This window comes from Salmo salar, chromosome 17 (genome assembly GCF_965601325.2).
Source record: "Salmo salar chromosome 17, fSalSal1, whole genome shotgun sequence".
Taxonomy (NCBI): Eukaryota; Metazoa; Chordata; class Actinopteri; order Salmoniformes; family Salmonidae; genus Salmo; species Salmo salar.
The window spans coordinates 54,459,432-54,480,479 of record NC_138307.1 but is presented as its reverse complement, the minus strand read 5'-3'; the positions used below and the strand labels follow the sequence as shown (position 1 = coordinate 54,480,479).

The 21,048-nt window shown below is 44.0% G+C and overlaps 1 protein-coding gene across 3 annotated transcripts in view; it reads right to left on the bottom strand.

Moving 5' to 3' along the window:
* The window catches only part of LOC106576157 (patatin-like phospholipase domain-containing protein 2), a 31,019-nt gene extending 12,937 nt beyond the window's left edge, over positions 1–18,082 (bottom strand). For 2 of the 3 annotated variants that reach the window (XR_014381175.1, XM_082963862.1), the window contains exons 1-4: positions 17,621–18,082; positions 9,733–9,965; positions 9,238–9,303; positions 2,504–2,713 (exon numbers count right to left, since the gene is read on the bottom strand). Coding sequence is in view for 2 of the 3 variants with exons in the window: in XM_082963862.1 (XP_082819988.1) it covers positions 2,504–2,713; positions 9,238–9,303; positions 9,733–9,965; positions 17,621–17,807 (696 nt within the window). In the remaining variant the exon portion in view is untranslated. The remainder of the gene's footprint in view (positions 1–2,503; positions 2,714–9,237; positions 9,304–9,732; positions 9,966–17,620) is intronic. The other variant, XM_014153105.3, reaches the window with a different exon arrangement.
* Between the last annotated feature and the right edge of the window lie 2,966 nt (positions 18,083–21,048).

Sequence of the window (21,048 nt, the reverse complement as noted above, 5' to 3'; positions counted from 1 at the left end):
ACTGGGCTCCCTGTTACCACAGAAACAAGCCCTGAAACCCCAGAAGCCCATGTTTGCCCAGGTCGTCAACATGAGTCTTCCCTCCCAGAACTGGAGGATCCCTAAGAAGCCTCAGCAGGCTTCTCCTGCATTTACAGACACAGTCTGCTCACCAGCAACGAGCTCACCAGCAACGCAGTGCCTCAGGGCACAGGCGTCACTCCAAGCGACGAGCAGCGGAGACACCCTCAGCTTCATCCGGAGGGAAGGGGAAGAAGCGGCACACCTAGCACTCGAAGATCCGGAAGAGTTCCTCCGACCTTAACGACTAGAGTCTCCTCGGGAGTCCTGCGTCAGGTCACACAAGCTCGTTTACACACGGTATAGGTGTAGCACAGGAGCCCCCCTCAAGACCCATAAGCCCTCGTCGGGGCGGGTCAACACTACCCTTCCCCAAGTATAGTTCTCAAATAAAGAGCTCCCATCACATCCAGGCCCACGGTTTGAGGGTGATGGTTCAGAATGTTCCCATGCAAAACAATCAACTTGCGGAGAGAGAACCCTGACAGGCGGGTTCCCTTACTTCTGACAGAGAGCAGTGGCATGCATGTGCAGTCTCCCCTTGGGTCCCACGCACCGTAGACCAGGGGTACAGACTAGAATTCGCAGGAGTCCCCCCGCATTTCATGTCCACTGCACAGGGGGAAGCTGCCCGAATCCTTAGAGATGAGATAGTCTCTGTTGGCCAAGGGAGCCATATGCGTGGTGCTGAGGGAGGAAGCTCACCTGGGCTTATTCAGATGTTATTTCTTGGTCCCCCCCGCCCCCCCCCCCCAAAAAAAGGGGATCCTGGATTTACAGGACCTCAACAAGCATCTGAAATTCTATAGATTTCGAATGACTGGTTGATCTGACTGATTGATCTGCGCGGACACTCGGGCAGAGGCAGTGGAGCACACAGCCCTGCTGTTGTCGCACCTGCTCACTCTAGGCTTCAGGATAAATCGTGCCAAAAGCTTACTCTTACCGACCCAGCAGAAAATATTTTAGGGATTGTCTCTGGACTCTGTATCCTGTTGAGCAGCCCTCACCGCGGAGACAGCGAAGGCTTTTCGCCACTGCCTCTCTGTTTTGCCCAGCAACATCACGTCCACAAAGGGCATACGGTGAACGGCGTATGGTCAGACTCTGAGTACAGCCCATATCAACGTTTTCGAGCTCTACAGTGTGTTACTAGCCCTCAGGCACTTCCGTCCATTCTTACAGGGCCAACATGTCCTGGTCAGGTCGGACAATACGTCTAATGGCATATATCAACCGCCAAGGAGGAACATTCTCCCATCAACTTCACTCTCAGGCGAGAGAGCTCTTGCTATGGAGCAGCGACCATGTGTTGTCTCTCGGAGCAACACCTGCCAGGTAGACTAAACTGAAGTGCAGATTTACTGTTGCGGGGGAACCCCCCACCAGGGGAGTGGTGACATCATCCCGAAGTCGTCAAGGAGGTGTCGGGGCGTTACAGAAGGGCTGTCGTTAATCTGTACGCATCGCAGGACAATGTGCACTGTCGCTTGTTTTTCGCGATCAGAGATCACAACGCTCTTCTAGGCGTGGACGCGCTGGCCCACAAGTGGCCAGACGTGCTTCTGTATGCCTTCCCTCCAAATGGGCCTGACCCCACCTACTCTGGACAGAGTGTGAGCAAACGGTCTGTCCCTCATCCTGATAGATCTGCATTGCCTGGGAAGCCATGGCTGGCAGAGATTGTACCTCTCCTGTACGCGCAACCATGGCGCCTCCCACAGCACAGGGATCTGCTATCCCAAGAACAGGGCGAAATATTCCACCCTCATCCCGAGCTGATGGATCTCTGGGCCTGGCCCGTGAGAGGTCCAACTTAGACTCGACGGGCTTGCCGCCGAACGTGGTTGCCATAATTCAGAGCGCCACAGCCTCTTCTACAAAGAGGTTATTACGACCTGAAGTGGAGGGTATTCGAGAGGTTGTGTTAGAGACGAGAGTTGGTGTTCTTTCAGTGTTCCATCCCTGCCATTCGCTCCTTCCTACAGGAATTTCTCGACAAGGGCAAGGCGGTAGCGACCTACATGCGCTCTCGGTTCATCTTTTATGCACTCAGTTTGCCCCTGACTACTCTAAGGTTATGATACGTCCTAACGCTGCGTTCATTCCTAAGGTCATTGCCATGACTTATAGTAGTCAAGTCACTGACCTCTTTCCCTTCCACCCTCCGCTGTTCTCTTCTCCAGAGCAGCGTTAACACGTTGTGTCCGGCGCGCGCACTGCGCCTTTACATAGACAGTACTAGGCCATTCCGGAGTTGTGACCTTCATAACTCATAACGCATTGGTAAGCAGTCATAGCGGGCGTCCTCTGTGGAAAGGGTTCTACATGGAACCCAAAAGGGTTCTACTTGGAACTAAAAAGGGTTCTTCAAAGAGTCCTATGTGGACAGCCGAAGAACCCTTCTAGGTTCTAGATAGAAAAAAAGGTGCTAAGTGTGTACCTTGGGTTCTGGGGGGAACAGGGCCTTGCTGAGGCGGTACATGTTGCTCAGGTTCAACCGGATGGAGGTGTTGGTGAGACGAAGCTCGTGGAAGTTGAAGGAGGTGTCCCGTGGACAGATGTCGCTTTCGCCCGAGAACGGAGAGATGCTGATGGTGTTCTTCAGCTCTGACTGTGGAAGGTTGTCACTGATTCCCCCATCCACGTAACGCTACAGAGAGAAGAAGACACAGGGAGGTAGGAGAGCGAAAGTGAGACTACTGGGTGTTTTTGGACCCATGCACAACTATAACCAAGCCTGTTTGACTATTTACTTACATCAGGACCACAGCCTCTCCACAGAACAAGACCCCAGGCATACTGTAGTCAAGATGTGTCAGGGCTGACAGATATGACTGTTCTACATCTCTTCTACTGTATAAAGGCTATCAACTTAGAATGAATGCCAGACAAATCTTCTCTAGGGGGCAAGACAGAACAATATAGCTGTTACAGCATCCCCATGCCAAGGGCGCTATTTCACTGTGATAAGGGAATTTATATGTTTAAAGGTAATGACTAAACAATTCCACCCTGAAACGTAATTATGACATTATGTAACATATATATAAAATGAATAATTAGACAAACGTAACTATTAGTAATTATTAGATTCTGTAACATGTATAATGAATTAGAAGGATAAACTTCAGTCTAATAAGGTTTGGTCGAGACAAGTAGAAATGTGTGTGTGACTAAGAAAATACCGAGAACAATTAAACTGTATGACCTGACCTGGCTAGAACTCTGAGAAACTTACGGCAGGAAAGGGAGTCCCATCAAGGTCCCTGTAATCTCGGGGGAATGGAACTGCCAGCTTGGTAGTGATAAACAGTGGTGAGAACTATGGGGAAGGATACATCCCACCTACTGTTCGTGTGTATGTATGTGCGTAGGCTATCTACTGTTTGTGTGTAGGTATGTGCGTAAGTAGGAGGGAGTGAGTTATAAATTGACATGTTCTTTGTATTTTGACTTTCGAATGTTCTCGTGAATAAACTTTACGGAACTTTGGCAGAAGCTGAGTCTTTGCCTAATTATTATTAAACCCAGGGTCTTACAAACCTCGGGGATTAGTCAAAGCTTAAATAATTGATAGTTATTATCAATGGGATTGAAAATTCTCATGACACACTGTTTTGTGTAAGCATTTGTTCATTTGCTTTCTGGAGCCACGCCGTCTGAATTTCACCCATCCTCACCCTTTCTTCCCCTCACCTGAGATATCAATATCTCCTCCAGCTCATGGCTTCAGCCAATTGGACAATAGCCATGTGTCTCAACCCTGTGCACGCTCTAGCCATGCAGTCTCTCCAGAAATATTGCCAGTAACTAAGCTGTGTTATTCCAGTCTGCAAGTGCGGGTGAACATATGTGCATACGATTTGTGACTACAAAGTAAGTTGATGTCGCTGTTGTCATTGTAGTATGTGCTAGAGTAGCAGTAGTCCATGTAGTTCTCATTCCTGTTATTATTATGTTACTACTGATATTGTATGCAATGATGAGTCCTTGCTCTTATGTGTTGCTGTGCAATAGAATACTATTTGTATAATATACACTCCTTGTCATCATTCTTACTGTGCTATTGTCACGCTAGTCATTAATCTGGTGTTACTATGTAATACATGGTTATTAGGTCATTATTAGATACAGTCCTTGTTGTTCTATACCATATCTCCTTCTATCATACTCTGAAAATATCTATTCAGGACAGTGTCTTTATCTCCTGTATAGCATATTTACTACCTCTCTATTTCGGTCCATTACAGAACCATACACATGTACATCTTCTCATGTGTATGATTAAAGTTCCTGTGCGCGTTAACTCTGGACTGTTTTATTCCCCTCTAACCGGGCGCGGTGTCAGTGAGTCACAAACCAGTAAAATATGTTGAGCCGGGTCGCTCTCTTTCAACAGCCCTGTGCCCGAGACCGAAATAAATATAGCACATAGGCCACTTAAGCACTGACAGAGACCCATAGGTATTTTGAGAAGAGAGGAAGTAAATAATAGTATTTGGAAAATGTAGTATAAATATCTTCTGCTAAAAAAAATGTGCCACTTAACCCAACTTGGTTATCACTGAAATCAAATGTATACAATACGACATATTCAAGGAAACATTTTCCTTGTGGGCATATTAGGCATGGCGTGTCAGTCCAAGATTTCCCCTAAGCCAGCTTCTCCACCCTGCCAAATCATGACCAAACAGACCGACAGTACTATTTGGAGAATTAATCAATTTTGCCAGTCTTATGTAATTGCACGATGCAGCTCCATTTCAAGTACAGATTTGTGCATTAATTAACATTTTTCTTGTGTAAAACGCGTAGGACATCTAAGGGAAAAAAGGATATCAGTGCCAGTTCCAAAGCCAGATTAAGACTCAATTTGGCAGTAAGAGTGGCAAAAACATTGGGTTGTTAGTTGACCTGAAATGCACATAGGTCCTTTTTTCTGGATCTTTGTAGAATTTTGACCCATTTTGAGTCACACATAATCGTGTCCTCTCTACTCCCACCATTAAAAAGGGAAAACCTAGTTAGTTTCTAGTAATCTCTCCCCCTTCAGTCTTCTTCTGTGGACTTTACATGGCGGTTGGCAGCCAACCTGACTACGCAGACGCTCATTGACGCGTCACAAGCAGTTTAGATGAAATGATTGAATAACATGCATGTGAACATTTATTATGCAACGCGGGCGGTGTGGTCAGCATATTAGACAGGTCTATGTGTTAATGTGTTCAGTCACAATGTAGACTTGGCTATGAGCCAGTTCTTCCCCTGAGTTAGAATGGTACGAGAGAGAGAAAGAGAATACTTAAATAGGTCATTGTTATATGGTAATTGATGTTTTGGAGGACTGTGCTCCTATGTCATAGTGACTCAAGTTTAGAATGGAGCCACCCTGGACTTCCTGGTCCGAATCTGCTGAACCAGAAGCCAGTCTGGAAGTATACTACATATACCAAAGTATGTGGACACCCATTAACATTTGTGGATTTCGCTATTTCAGCTACACCTGTTGCTGACAAGTGAGGACACAACCATGCAATCTCCATAGACAAACATTGAAATTAGAATGGCCTTACTGAAGAGCTCAGTGCCTTCCAATATGGCACCACCATAGGATACCACTTTTCCAACAAGTCAGTTCGTCAAATTTCTACCCTGCTAGAGCTGACCGGTCAACTGTATGAATGAATGAATGAAATGTTATTTTTATGTCAAATGGCCAATTGGCAACCATCCCTTATGGGATTAATTGACACATAAAAAAACATTACAATAATTCACTATGGTAATGAAATGATCATTCTTCTTCCGGTGTTCTCTGCACTGGGCATCGCATAAAGAGTGGGGGAAAAAAGGTATGGGAAAAATCAATACATATTAGTGAATAAGGTTATCCAAACAATAATTACCTCCCTAGAGCAGTAAAATAATATACATACATACATACATACATACATACATACATACATACATACATACATACATACATACATACAGTTGAGGTCGGAAGTTTACATACACCTTAGCCAAATACAGTGAAACTCCGTTTTTCACAATTCCTGACATTTAATCCAAGTAAATATTACCTGTTTTAGGTCAGTTAGGATCACCACTTTATTTTAAGAATGTGAAATGTCAGAATAATAGTAGAGAGAATGATTTCTTTCAGCTTTTATTTCTTTCATCACATTCCCAGTGGGTCAAAAGTTTACATACACTCAATTAGTATTTGGTAGCATTGCCTTCAAATTGTTTAACTTGGGTCAAAGGTTTTGGGTAGCCTTTCACAAGCTTCCCACAATAAGTTGGGTGAATTTTGGCCAATTCCTCCTGACAGAGCTGGTGTAACTGAGTCAGATTTGTAGGCCTCCTTGCTCGCACACGCTTTTTCAGTTCTGCCCACAAATTTTCTATAGGATTGAGGTCAGGGCTTTGTGATGGCCACTCCAATACCTTGACTTTGTTGTCCTTAAGCCATTTTGCCACAACTTTGGAACTATGCTTGGGGTCATTGTCCATTTGGAAGACCCATTTGCGACCAAGCTTTAATTTCCTGACTGAGGTCTTGAGATGTTGCTTCAATATATCCACATAATTTTTCTTCCTCATGATGCCATCTATTTTGTGAAGTGCTGAGGGCTGGTTTCTTTTGATTTTCCAACGATGTCAAGCAAAGAGGCACTAAGTTTGAAGGTAGGCCTTGAAATACATCCACAGGTACACCTCCAACTGACTCAAATTATGTCAATTAGCCTATCAGAATCTTCTAAAGCCATGACATCATTTTCTGGAATTTTCCAAGCTGTTTAAAGGCACAGTCAACTTAGTAACACAATAAACTTCTGACCCACTGGAATTGTGATACAGTGAATTATAAGTGAAATAATCTATCTGTAAACAATTGTTGGAAAATGTACTTGTGTTGTCACGTCCTGACCATAGAAAGCTTTTATTTTTCTATGGTAGAGTAGGTCAGGGCGTGACAGAGGGTTTTGTCTAGTTTGTTTATGTCTATGTTGGTTCTAGTTTCTTTTTTTATGTTGGGTTTTTTGTCTAGTTTATGTATGTGGGGTTCTAGTTGTTGTATTTCTATGTTGTTTTTTTGGGATGATCTCCAATTAGAGGCAGCTGGTCATCATTGTCTCTAATTGGGGATCATATTTAAGTGGTTGTTTTTCCCACCTGGGTTTGTGGGAGATTATTTTGAGTAAGTGTATGTTGCATCTCTTCGTCACGGTTTGTTGTTTTGTTCATTCGTTTATTTGTATGTCTTGCATAGTTTCACAGTTATAATAAAATGTGGAACGATACACACGCTGCGCTTTGGTCCCATTCTTCAGACAGCCGTGATATGTGTCATGCACAAAGTAGATGTTCTAACCGACTTGCCAAAACTATAGTTTGTTAACAAGAAATTTATGGAGTGGTTGAAAAACTAGTTTTAAATGACTCCAACCTAAGTGTATGTTAACTTCTGACTTCAACTGTATGTGAGAATGCTATTCATTGACTACAGCTCAGCGTTCAACACCATAGTACCCTCAAAGCTCATCAATAAGCTAAGGACCCTGGGACTAAACACCTCCCTCTGCAACTGGATCCTGGACTTCCTGACGGGCCGCCCTCAGGTGGTAAGGGTAGGTAACAACACATCCATCACGCTGATCCTCAACACAGGGGCCCTACAGGGGTGCGTGCTCAGTCCCCTCCTGTACTCTCTGTTCACTCATGACTGCACGGCCAGGCACGACTCCAACACCATCATTACATTTGCCGATGACACAACAGTGGTAGGCCTGATCACCGACAACAATGAGAAGGCCTAATGGGAGGTCAGAGATCTGGCCGTGTGGTGCAAGGACATCAACCTCTCTCTCAACGTGATTTAAGACAAAGGAGATGATTGTGGACTACAGGAAAAAGAGGACCAAGCCATGACAAAACCTATTCCCCATCAGGAGACTGAAAAGATTTGGCATGGGTCCTCAGATCCTCAAAAGGTTTTACAGCTGCACCATCAAGAGCATCCTGACTGGTTGCATCACTGCCTGGTATGGCAACTGCTCGGACTCCGACCGCAAGGCACCACAGAGGGTAGTGCGAACGGCCCAGTACATCACTGGGGCCAAGCTTCCTGCCATCCAGGACCTCTTTACAAGGTAGTGTCAGAGGAAGGCCCTAAAAATTGTCAAAGACTCCACGGCAAGCGCTGCCGGAGCACCAAGTCTAGGTCCAAGAGGCTTCTAAACAGCTTCTACCCCCAAGCCATAAGACTCCAGAACATCTAGTCAAATGGCTACCCAGACTATTTGCAGTGCCCTCCGCCCTTCATTATACCACTGCTACTCTCTGTTGTCATCTATGCATAGTCACTTTAATAACTCTACCTACATGTACATACTACCTCAACTAACCGGTGCCCCCGCACATTGACTCTGTACCGGTACCCCCCTGTATATAGTCTCGTCATTGTTATTTTACTACTGCTCTTTAATTACTTGTTACTTCTATCTCTTATTTGTATCTGTATTTTTTTGAAATTGTTGGTTAGGATCTCGTAAGTAAGCATTTCACTGTAAGGTCTACACCTGTTGTATTCAGCGCATGTGACTAATATTGATTTTTATTTGAACTCACTAATGCTCGTGGCTGAATGGAAGCAAGTCCCCTCAGCAATGTTCCAACATCTAGCTGAAAGCCTTCCCAGAAGAGTGGAGGCTATTATAGCAGCAAAGGGGTGGGCAACTCCAAATGAAAGCCAATGACGAGCAGGTGTCCACATACTTTGGTTATGACCTACCAAGGAAAATGGTTCATGGGCTGAGTAGCTACTAGGGTAAGGTAGACTGACAAATGAACAAGTACCAGAGTGTATGCACGCACGCACAGACAGACAGACAGACAGACAGACAGACAGACAGACAGACAGACAGACAGACAGACAGACAGACAGACAGACAGACAGACAGACAGACAGACAGACAGACAGAAAAACATAACATTGTGCTACACTTGAACCTACAGCCTCCTTATGACTATGACCTGAGCAATAAAGGCATAAGAGACGAGTCCATAATAAACCCAGTCTAACATCTGCTGCTTTTTTTAGAAAACAAGGAAACAGTGTTCAAGGAAACGTAAGAAAGCAGTTGAGGCATTAGGGCCTTGGGTACTTACCACTCCTTGGAAGGATGGGGGGATCAGACCACAGTATATGGGGATGAAACAGCTACACAGCAGTGCCTGTAGACACATCAGAGAGAGAGATGTTACACAGTCCAACCCAGTTTACACTACACACATCTCATGTAAACAGTCAATGGCAAGACCAGGAGCTGAAAAGACAAACATGTATGGGATATGTAAGGATATAGAAAAACTGAAGTGCTCATGGGTGTTCAGGGTCCATATTCACAACATGCTTCATAGTAGGAGCGCTGATCTAGGATCAGGTCCCAACTCCAATCCATTATGATTTAAGTGGCAAAACTGATCCTAGATACAGATGCATTATTGTAAAGTGGTTGTTCCACTGGATATCATAAGGTGAATCCACCAATTTGTAAGTCGCTCTGGATAAGAGCGTCTGCTAAATTACTTAAATGTAAATGTACTCCTACTCGGATATGTTTTGTGAATAGCAGCCCAGGTGGGTTGAGTGGGGACACTCACCTGGATGAGCTCCTCCTTGGACTTGAACTCGGACACGATGACGTTTTGTCCATCAGACACGCGAGTGAGTGACACACACAGCCTCCCAGAGGCGAGTGTGTGCGCGTCGGCGGGCAGGTCACGCTCCAGGCCCGACCTGATGATCTTGACCGGGTTAAAGGAGGGGTGGAGGGGACCCAGGTTACGCTTCCGGGCCTCCTTGACCGTCTCGATCACATCCTCACAGCACTTAGCTAGAGGAGGGGAGAGACAGTCTGTTAGTTGTGTTTGGGCCTTCCATTGGGAGGAATTGGATAATGTTTTTTTATTCAAAGGAAGATTGATTCTCAAGGGAACTAAACAGTGATCTGTAGCTCACAAAACATTTCTCCACTGGTTTAACTTATTTACTGCTCTGCACCTGTACTTAGCTAGTTATGTGTGTTCATCTTATCTACACTTGGATGGAATGGATCTCAAGACTGTTATACACAGTGTTCTAGTAAAGAAAATCTATTGGTGATTAAAAATACTGAGGTAGTCTAATAGTTCATCAAATGGCTACCCAGACTATCTGCAGTGACGGACTTGTTTTGCACTGACTCTCTTGCACTGGCTCTATGCACACTCACTGGACTCACCCACCCACACACTCACACATACTACAGCGACAATCACACACACACACACTTTCACACGCTGCTGCTACTCGATTTATTATCTGTTTATTATCTATTCTGTTTGCCTAGTCACTTTTACCCCAACCTACTTGTACATTTGACCTAAATCACCTCGTACCCCTGCACATTGACTCGGTACCGGTAGTCCTTTTATATAGCCTCCTATATTTTATTGTGTTCCTATTTCCTTTTTTTGTGTGCAAATGTTCTTACTTAAGCCCTTCACAGTAAAGTCTACACCTGTTGTATTTGGTGCATGGGGCAGAGAGAATATTTTGCAGCTGTGAAGCTAATTTCCTGTAATAAAAAAAAATGTCATAGCTTATGACGTATTCATATACTATCTGGGGGGGCACAACCTCCAGAGGGATTTCAACCCCCCCATCCCAAAATGAAAAGCCCCAAAGCTGCCTTGCGGGGGCTGGGGGGTGTTTGCTATGCCAGTGACCCTATACGAACTGTTGTCATGTAACCTAAATCTCTCTTCTGCCAATTCTCACAACAATCCAGTACTTTCTTTTGACTCATCCTGCTTTAGCGCCCTCTATTGGCCCCCCTGGCATGCATTTATTAATATATGTCAAACAGTCCCTCAGCCAGCCAAATCACCAGTTGAAATCTTTATCAGCCTCTCTCCCCTCAGACACACAGTCATCACAGGAGGTTGGTGGCACCTTAATTGGGGAGAATGGGCTTGTGGTAATGGCTGGAGCGGAATCAGTGGAATGGTATCAAAAACATCAAACACATGGTTTCCAGCCATTATTATGAGCCGTCCTCCCTTCAGCAGCCTCCACTGACGGTCATAAATTAACAGGTGTTCAACGTGGATTCTTCAATGGCAAAACCATTTTGGTGCATCTTTTATTGGAAACGTTGTTGATGGTAATGTTATCTGTCTTAGTTGGCAGGCTAACGCTACCACACATTCATGGGCGTTACCAAGCACATATTGTGTAGACCTTATGCATTTATTTTTTAGCTTTTTACATAAATCAAATTGTATTGGTCACATACACATTTAGCAGATGTTATTGCGGGTGTAGCAAAATGCTTGTGTTTCTAGCTCCAACAGGGCAGTAGTATCTAACAATTCACAAGAATACACACAAATCTAAAAGTAAAAGAATGGAATTAAGAAATATATTAGGAGGAGCAATGTCAGTGTCATTGACTAAAATACAGTAGAATACAGTATATACATATGAAATGAGTAAAACAGTATGAAACATTATTATAAGTGACTAGTGTTCCATTATTAAAGTGACGATGATATCGAGGAGAACAGGCTGTGGCTCAGGTGGTTGATGTCCTTGATGATCTTTTTGGCCTTCATGTGACATCGGGTGCTGTAGGTGTCCTGGAGGGCAGGCAGTGTGCCCCAGTGATGTGTTGGGCAGACTGCACCGTCCTCTGGAGAGCCCTGTGGCTGCGGCAGCGCAGTTGCCGTATCAGACGGTGATACAGGTCGACAGGATGCTCTCAATTGTGCATCTGTAAAAGTTTGATGTTTGTAGGGGCCAAGCCAAATTTCTTCAGCTTCCTGAGGTTGAAGAGGCACTGTTGCGCCTTCTTCACCACACTGTCTGTGTGGGTGGACCATTTCAGATTGTCATTGATGTGTACGCCGAGGAACTTGAAGCTTTTCACCTTCTCCACTGCGGCTCCGTCGATGTGAATAGGGGCGTGCTCCCTCTGCCGTCTCCTGAAGTCCACGATCAGCTCCTTCGTTCTGTTGACGTTGAGGCAGAGGTTATTTTCCTGGCACCACTCCACCAGGGCCCTCACCTCTTCCATGTAGGCTGTCTCGTCATTGTTGGTAATCAGGCCTACTACTGTTGTGTCATCTGCAAACTTGATGATTGAGTTGGAGGCGTGTGTGGCCACGCAGTCATGGGTGAACAGGGAGTACAGGAGGGGGATGAGAACGCACCCTTGTGGGGCCCCTGTGTTGAGGAGCAGAGAAGGAGGTGTTTCTTATGTTCGCCACCTGGGGGCAGCCCGTCAGGAAGTCCAGGACCCAGTTGCACAGGGCGGGGTTCAGACCCAGGGCCCCAAGCTTAATGATGAGCTTGGAGGGTACTATGGTGTTGAAGGCTGAGCTATAGTCAATGAACAGCATTCTTACATAGGTAGTCCTCTTGTCCAGATGGGTTATGGCAATGTGCAGTGCGATAGCGATTCAATTGTCTGTGAATCTGTTGGGGTGGTATGCAAATTAAAGTGGGTCTAGGGTGTCAGGTAAGGTGGAGGTGATATAATCCTTAACTAGACTCTCAAAGCACTTCATGAAGACAGAAGGGAGTGCTACGGGGCTAAAGTCATTTAGTTCAGTTACCTTTGCTTTCTTGGGTACAGAACCAATGGTGGACATCTTGAAGCAAGTGGGGACAGTAGACTGGGATAGAGAGAGATTGAATATGTCCGTAAACATTCCAGCCAGCTGGTCTGCGCATGCTCTGAGGATGTGGCTAGGGATGCCGCCTGGGCCGGCAGCCATGTGAGGGTTAACCTGTTATGGCTAGGGGGCAGTATTTTCACGGCCGGATAAAAAAAACGTACCCGATTTAATCTGATTATTACTCCTGCCCAGAAACTAGAATATGCATATAATTATTAGCTTTGGATAGAAAACACTCCAAAGTTTCTGAAACTGTTTGAATGGTGTCTGTGAGTATAACAGAACTCATTTGGCAGACCAAAACCTAAGAAGATTCTGTACAGGAAGTACCCTGTCTGACCATTTCTTGGCCTTCATGATTATCTCTATCCAATACAGGGGATCTCTGCTGTTACGTGACACTTCCTACGGCTCCCATGGGCTCTCAGAAGGCGGCAAAAAGTTGAATCGTGGCTTTGCAGGCTCTGGCTGAAAAAAAGTAGCGAGTTTGGATAGTGGCCGGTCACAGTACTATGAAACTCAGGCTCGTGCACGAGGGGATCCCTTGCTTTTATTTTCTCTCTCTTTGTACGTATACACGCTTTCCCGGTCGGAATATTATCGCTTTTTTACGAGAAAAATGGCATAAAAATTGATTTTAAACAGCGGTTGACATGCTTCGAAGTACGGTAATGGAATATTTAGAATTTTTTTGTCACGAAATGCGTCGTGCGCGTGACCCTTATTTACACTTCGGATAGTGTCTTGAACGCACGAACAAAACGCCGTTATTTGGATATAACTATGGATTATTTTGAACCAAACCAACATTTGTTATTGAAGTAGCAGTCCTGGGAGTGCATTCTGACGAAGAACACCAAAGGTAATCAAACTTTTCTAATAGTAAATCGGAGTTTGGTCAGGGCTAAACTCGGTGGGTGTCAAAATAGCTAGCCGTGATGGCTGGGCTATCTACTCAGAATATTGCAAAATGTGCTTTCACCGAAAAGCTATTTTAAAATCGGACACCTCGATTGCACAAAGGAGTTCTGTATCTATAATTCTTAAAATAATTGTTATGTTTTTTGTGAACGTTTATCGTGAGTAATTTAGTAAATTCACCGGAAGTGTTCGGTGGGAATGCTAGTTCTGAACGTCACATGCTAATGTAAAAAGCTGGTTTTTTATATAAATATGAACTTGATTGAACAAAACATGCATGTATTGTATAACATAATGTCCTAGGCGTGTCATCTGATGAAGATCATCAAAGGTTAGTGCTGCATTTAGCTGTGGTTTTGTTTTTTGTGACATTATATGCTAGCTTGAAAAATGGGTGTCTGATTATTTCTGGCTGGGTACTCTGCTGACATAATCTAATGTTTTGCTTTCGCTGTAAAGCCTTTTTGAAATCGGACAGTGTGGTTAGATAAAGGAGAGTCTTGTCTTTAAAATGCTGTAAAATAGTCATATGTTTGAAAAATGGAAGTTTTTGTATTTTTGAGGAATTTGTAATTCGCGCCACGCCTATCATTGGATATTGGAGCAGGTGTTCCGCTAGCGGAACGTCTAGATGTAAGATTAACATGCTTAAATGTCTTACTCACGTTGTCCACGTAGAACGAGAGACCACTGTCAGTGGAACTGTGTTATCCTCAAAGAGAGCAAAGAAGGTGTTTAGCTAGTCCGGGAGCAAGACGTCAGTGTCCATGACGTGGCTGGTTTTCCCTTTGTAATCCGTGATTGTCTGTAGACCCTGCCACATATGTCTCATGTCTGAGCCATTTAATTGAGAATCCACTTTCTCTGTACTGACATTTTGCCTTTTTGATTGCCTTACGGAGGGAGTAACTACACTGTTTGTTTTCATCCATATTCCCAGTCACGTTGCTGTGGTTAAATGCGGTGGTTCACTGTTTCAGTTTTGCGGGAATGCTGCCATCTATCCACAGTTTTTGGTTTGGGTAGGTTTTAATAGTCACAGTGGGAATAACATCCCCTAAACACTTCCTGATGAACTCAGTCACTGTGTCCATGCATATATCAATGTAATTATCAGAGGAAACCCAGAACATATCTCAGTCCCCATGATCAAAACAATCTTGAAGCATGGATTCCAATTGGTCAGACCAGCGTTGAATAGACTTTAGCACGGGTACTTTCTGTTTGAGTTTCTGCCTATAGGAAGGGATGATCTGATTTGCCGAAGGGAGGGTGGGGGAGGGCCTTGTAGCCATCCTGGAAGGGAGAGTAACAATGGTCGAGAGTTATTGAAGCGCAAGTACTACAGGCAACGTGTTGATAGAACTTTGGTAGTGTTTTCCTCAAATTTACAAAATTCAAAGAAAAAAATATGTTTTTTTTCTACCACCGTCTTCGAAATGCAACAGAGAGGTCCCTGTTCCAGACATCACTCTGGTTCTAATTCCGTTGGTGTCCACAAGACAGCAGCAGTGCATGTGCAAAGTGTCAGACAGATAACTTGAAGCATGAGCGAACTCCATGACATTTAGTGTGAAGTCACCCAGGTACATTTGGGCAAATCGTGAAGGAGACATTTGCATTCATAGAAAAATTTTCTGCAAGAATATCGTCAAATCTGTATACTTGGACTTTGATTTAGCTTTTCCAGTATTAGTAGCCATATTATAAGTTCAACATTTGCAAAACAACCAGTTTTCATAACTTCATAACTCTGAATATTCTTATAATTTTTGTCCTAAATGAAAGGCATGCTGTCGTACTAGGTTATTGGCTACATTTAACGACAGATACAGATACTCCAGTAAAGCCTAGCTCATTGGTTATCTAGCTAGCTTTGTTTGACCCCGATTGGTGCTTATTTGACAAAATAAGCGTCGTTCAAATGAAGACCGCCCGCGTCATCTGCGTGCCATAAAGGCTTCGCTCTCTGACCAAATATGGTGTCCTATAGGATATACTACACCCCTAATGATATAATGAAGTCTCGTTATGTTCTAGGATTTCTGAGGAATACATATGAACGCGATTTGACTGGTTAAAACAATGTTTCGGGTGAGATTTTCACAGATTTCTTTCTTTGCAAATTGAACGAGTGGAAATACAAAATCAATCGTGCATGTTATAGGGACCTTTTTAGGATATGAAAAAGGATTTTATTTAACAAAACGAGACTTCATGTTATCTCTGGGACCCTTTGGATGATAAATCAGAGCAAGATTTCAGAATGTAAGTACACATTTCACCTTCAGAGGTGAATTTATCAAACATATCGCCTTGAAAAAAGTGTTTTGTTGTTAGGAGCTCTCAAACAATAGCATGGCATTTTTCACAGTTATAGCTACTGTAAATTGGACAGCGCAGTTATATTAACAAGAATTTAAGCTTTCAGCCGATATAAGACACTTAAAATCCAAGACAAAATACTATACATTTACATAATTGTATTTCACCTTACAGGAATCTCTGTGATATAACCTCTCCCCGGATTACACAAAACTAAGTACTACTACTCACAGCAGCTGAGTACGTGACCAGAGCTCCCCTTTGCGTTCACATAAAAACATATATAGGTATCTGTACATCCCCTGTACTGTGACATGAACTCAGGCTACCTGTCTTTCCCTTGCCTGTCGTTTGCGCTGTATTTGTAGTGCCTGTATAACATCGACATTGAGTAAAGCTGAAACAGTTCAAATGGGCTGTGGGCCTGTGTTGGGTACAGCTACATGTTCAATACAGCTGAACTGTCATGACCTGTGCAATTGACACCTCTCCACTAGATGGGGTGATGTACTTGTCGGTGATATAAGTTGGTGTTGATGGGGTCACAATAGTGCATTGCCTGTCAAGTCTCCTCACTGCTGATTGGTCAGCTCAGTGGAGCCACATCCTTATCTGGTCAGAGGCTGGAGAAGGGGAGGTGTAGTTGAGTGAGCTTGAGGCTTTTACGGTCTGTGCCTGTCAGCTTGTAACATGATGAGAGAGAGTGAAAAGGGGCCTGGAAGATATCTGTAAGATATTTTGTGAATAGGTCTAAAATCGTAAATGTATTTGGAGAGGTTTTTTGGCCACCGGGTCTAAACCCAAACATTCATGAACACATGAAAAACGTAATGTCTACATCAAAGAATGTAATTTTTCTCCATAAAATTGCTGCAGAAAGATTTTACACAATTTTACATTTTGGACGCTCTCTCGCTCATTTAAACATGATACAACTGGGACAGGTATGGACTGATTCCAATAAACCTTGCAGGTTTCTCCTTTGTCTCTTGACTATAAGGTTATAAGGTTCAAAATGAAGAGAGGGAAAAAGGCCTGGTATCGCACAGAAACTCAGCTAAGAACTAGACTAAGCCAGTTGCGATGCAAGGTTATATTTGCTCTTAATCGTGATAGCGTGTGTGCCCCTAGTCAGCAAGATCCATCAGTACCATTGGGAGGCCTCTGATCCAGAGGACCAATAGGTCAATAGTCCTATAACTGACTCAGATGGCATTTATCAATGGTGTGACATGATCAATGTGTGGAAGGCTACCATATTTATACACAGGCAGCCATTTTGGCTCAAATTATACATCATTTGCAGTTTATAACATGAGAAAAATGTAGCCTATTTTAAAATTCTAAATTCAACCTATCTATTACATAGTAGCAAAGTTTCCAGCATCGTTAAAGTAATTTAACCCCATGTCTCAAGACCACAAGTTATTATTCTTGAAAGTTAATTTGACTGCTAATTTGAAGTTGCCCTAAACACATGAGAGAGAGGACTACTCCTTGTGCGTAAAAGTCTCCATCCAGGCAATCAACTGATGACAGGGACCGGTGAAATCAATGGCCGGTGTAGGGTACTGTAGCCTACCTATGGATGCCTGGCTGGCGAGCATCGAGGCGGAGAGGGAACCAGCTGAAGCCCCGTAAATCTTGGTGGCACCTTTGATGAGGTAGGGCGCTTGTTCTGACAGGCAGCTGGCCACTCCGATGTGATAGATCCCCAGGAACCCGCAGCCGGCGAACGACAGATTCCATTCCTTCGTTAGGTCGAACATCCCGAGTGGACAGTCCTTGGCGAGTACCTAGACGTTTGGGTAAATGCGCTCGTTATGATCACCCCAAAATGTTAACTTTTTTGACAAGTTCCCTTCGATGTTGGTTGAATGTCAACAGCTCCGAAAGATATTGGAATAGAGGACGGCTCAAATTAGCGTACACTAGCCAGTCTACTCCTCTTGTGCAATATATGAAGAGACGGAGAGTCATCTATTGAGAATCGCCGGAGCGCTGAACTACCCGGTTCTAGAACAGGGCAGGTCTGGCCAACCTGCATGAGGAGGCAGAGTCTTATTTTAGGTGGAGCCACGCCCCACACTCTGCATTGGAAATAAATGAGAGAGAGATGCATTCGATTAATATCGTAATCTGTATATTTGTTTAACCTGCCTGCTATTACTATGACACCTCGAACCGTATTAACCGCAGTCAAGCCATCCGCGCTTCAGGTTCCTCCTGAATTTGGTTCGCGTGTTTTCAGGTAGGAACCCCGAGGAGGAAAGATCAGGTCGCACCATTCTAGTCAATGAGAGGGCAGATAAGCGTGTGAACAACAGGCACAACTCCGATATAAAGTATTTTTTCGCAAAGTTGTCGGGATGTTACGTGCCCTATTTATAACAGTAACAACCTAATCATTGCGAAACTCATATTCGATCAAACAAGTAGTGATATTACGTTTGATACAGGAGCTCCAAGGCATGCCTCGATCACACCTACAGTGCTAAGCGCAAAATGGTCACGCAGCATCATATGGATGTGTGCAACAAAAGTTCAGCATTCACCTTCTGCTACCACTTCTGTCAAGCCATTAACGCATACAATTTGATGCATGCGTTCGATAAAGCCGACGTATACACCACACAGAACGCAATACAAACACAGCTTCCGTTGGAAATGAATGTGCATATACGTAGCTGTGTGATGTTGTTCCCCTAGATTGTGCCCCAAGTGGCACATAAGGATCAGTTCAAATAGGCCAGGTCAAGAGGGAGTGTTAATTATGATAATAACAATTCAGAGTGAGTTTTTTATTTCATTACAGCTGCATAGCTAATGTTATTTTTTGGGGTGCAAACGCTTTTTCATCTCTATATTGTAAATACCCTTGGTTGCAAAAGTTTTGTATATTTTGGTTTGGTCCATGTGGGGTATCTGTGTTACCGTCCTCTCCTATTGTTCTCTCTTGCCTGACCTTCAATTAGCGAGGTATGTCGCCCTTGGCTCTGCTATTTCTCAATATAAAACGGTGGTAATGTTACACAATGTGCTGTTATGGTTGCATACGTTTTGTTAAATATTTATATTTTCCATATTGTATGTTCGAAAGTTTTAATGAGCTCGCTAGCTAGGGTACCTATTGTAACTTGTGGTTACTTGGGACAGTGTTTGAGTGAGTTTCCATGTGCTCGCGCAGGTGCCTGAGAGTTGTGACTGCGCCAAGGGCTAGCATTTTGTACGTTGTCTCTTCGTGCACAGGACAAATAAAAATCCAACAAGCACTGTATACGTGTCCTTTATACCTATACACCATTCTTGTGTGTGTGTTCAATAAAAAATATTTGAATGAAAAATCCAACAAGCAGACCTCCAGTTGTGGCAATGTCCTCATTAAATTATACAACACAGAACGATCCATGCTACATATATATATATATATATATATAGACAAAAGTATGTGGACACCCCTTTAAATAAGTGGATTTGGCTATTTCAGCCACACCTGTGGCTGACAGGTGTATAAAATCAAGCACACAGCCATGCAATCACCATAGACAAACATTGGTAGTAGAATGGCCTTACTGAAGAGCTCAGTGACTTTCAACGTGGCACCGTCATAGGATGCCACCTTTCCAACAAGTCAGTCAAATTTCTGCTCTGCTAGAGCTGCCCCGGTCAACTGTTTGTGCTGTTATAGTGAAGTGGAAACGTCTAAGCGCAACAACGGCTCAGCCGCAAAGTGGTAGGCCACACAAGCTCATAGAACGGGACCGCTGAGTGCTGAAATAAGTAGTGTGTAAAAATCGTCTGTCCTCGGTTGCAACACTCACTACCAAGTTCCAAACTGCCTCTGGAAGCAACGTCAGCACAATAACTGTTCGTCAGGAGCTTCATGAAATGGGTTTCCATGGCCGAGCAGCCGCACACAAGCCTAAGATCACCATACGCAACGCCAAGCATCAGCTGGAGTGGTGTAAAGCTCACCGCCATTGGACTCTGGAGCAGTGGAAACGCGTTCTCTGGAGTGATGATTCACGCTTCACCATCTGGCAGTCCAACAGACAAATCTGGGTTTGGCGGATGCCAGGAGAACGCTACCTGCCCCAATGCATAGTGCCAACTGTAAAGTTAGGTGGAGGAGGAAAAATAGTCTGGGGCTGTTTCATGGTTCGGGCTAGGCCCCTTAGTTCCAGTGAAAGGAAATCGTAACGCTACAGAATACAATGACATTGTGACATGTGCTCCTAACTTTGTGGCATCAGTTTGGGGAAGTGCCTTTCCTGTTTCAGCATGGCCTCGTGCACAAAGCAAGGTCCATACAGAATGGTTTGTTGAGATCAGTGTGGAAAAACTTGACTGGCCTGCACAGAGCCCTCTCCTCAACCCCATTGAACACCTTTGAGATGCATTGGAACGCCGACTGTGAGCCTGGCATAATCGTCCACATCAGTGCCCGACCTCACTAATGCTCTTGTGGCTGAATGGAAGCATGGATGATGTTCCAACATCTAGTGGAAAGCCTTCCTAGAAGAGTGGAGACTGTTATAGCAGCAAAGGGGGGACCAACTCCATATGAATGTCCATGATTTTGGAATGAGATGTTCGACTAGCAGGTGTCCACATACTTTTGGTCAGGTACTTGCAAAACACTATCGGTGTGATTTCGATAGCAGAGTGCCGATGTATGTATCACTTTGTCAGAAGTACTTCATCAATCACATCTGAAGCTTCTTCTTATCACATGCTTTTTCAAACCATGTGTTACTAAATGCAAGATCCAACTGACTTCACCTTGGTTTCGATGCTTTCTTCGATTCCAAGTTGCTTTCAAACACTGACCTCTACTATACACCGTACATACAAATATAGTTAGGATTTTGTACAGATTCTTTCACATGACAGGTAGCTTAGCAGGTGGAGTAGGGAATTATGGAATGTTCAGGGACATGAGGGTATGAGGCCGAATCTCGGTGAAGACACACTATTTAGAACTTGATGAATGTGAAACCATACTTTCTG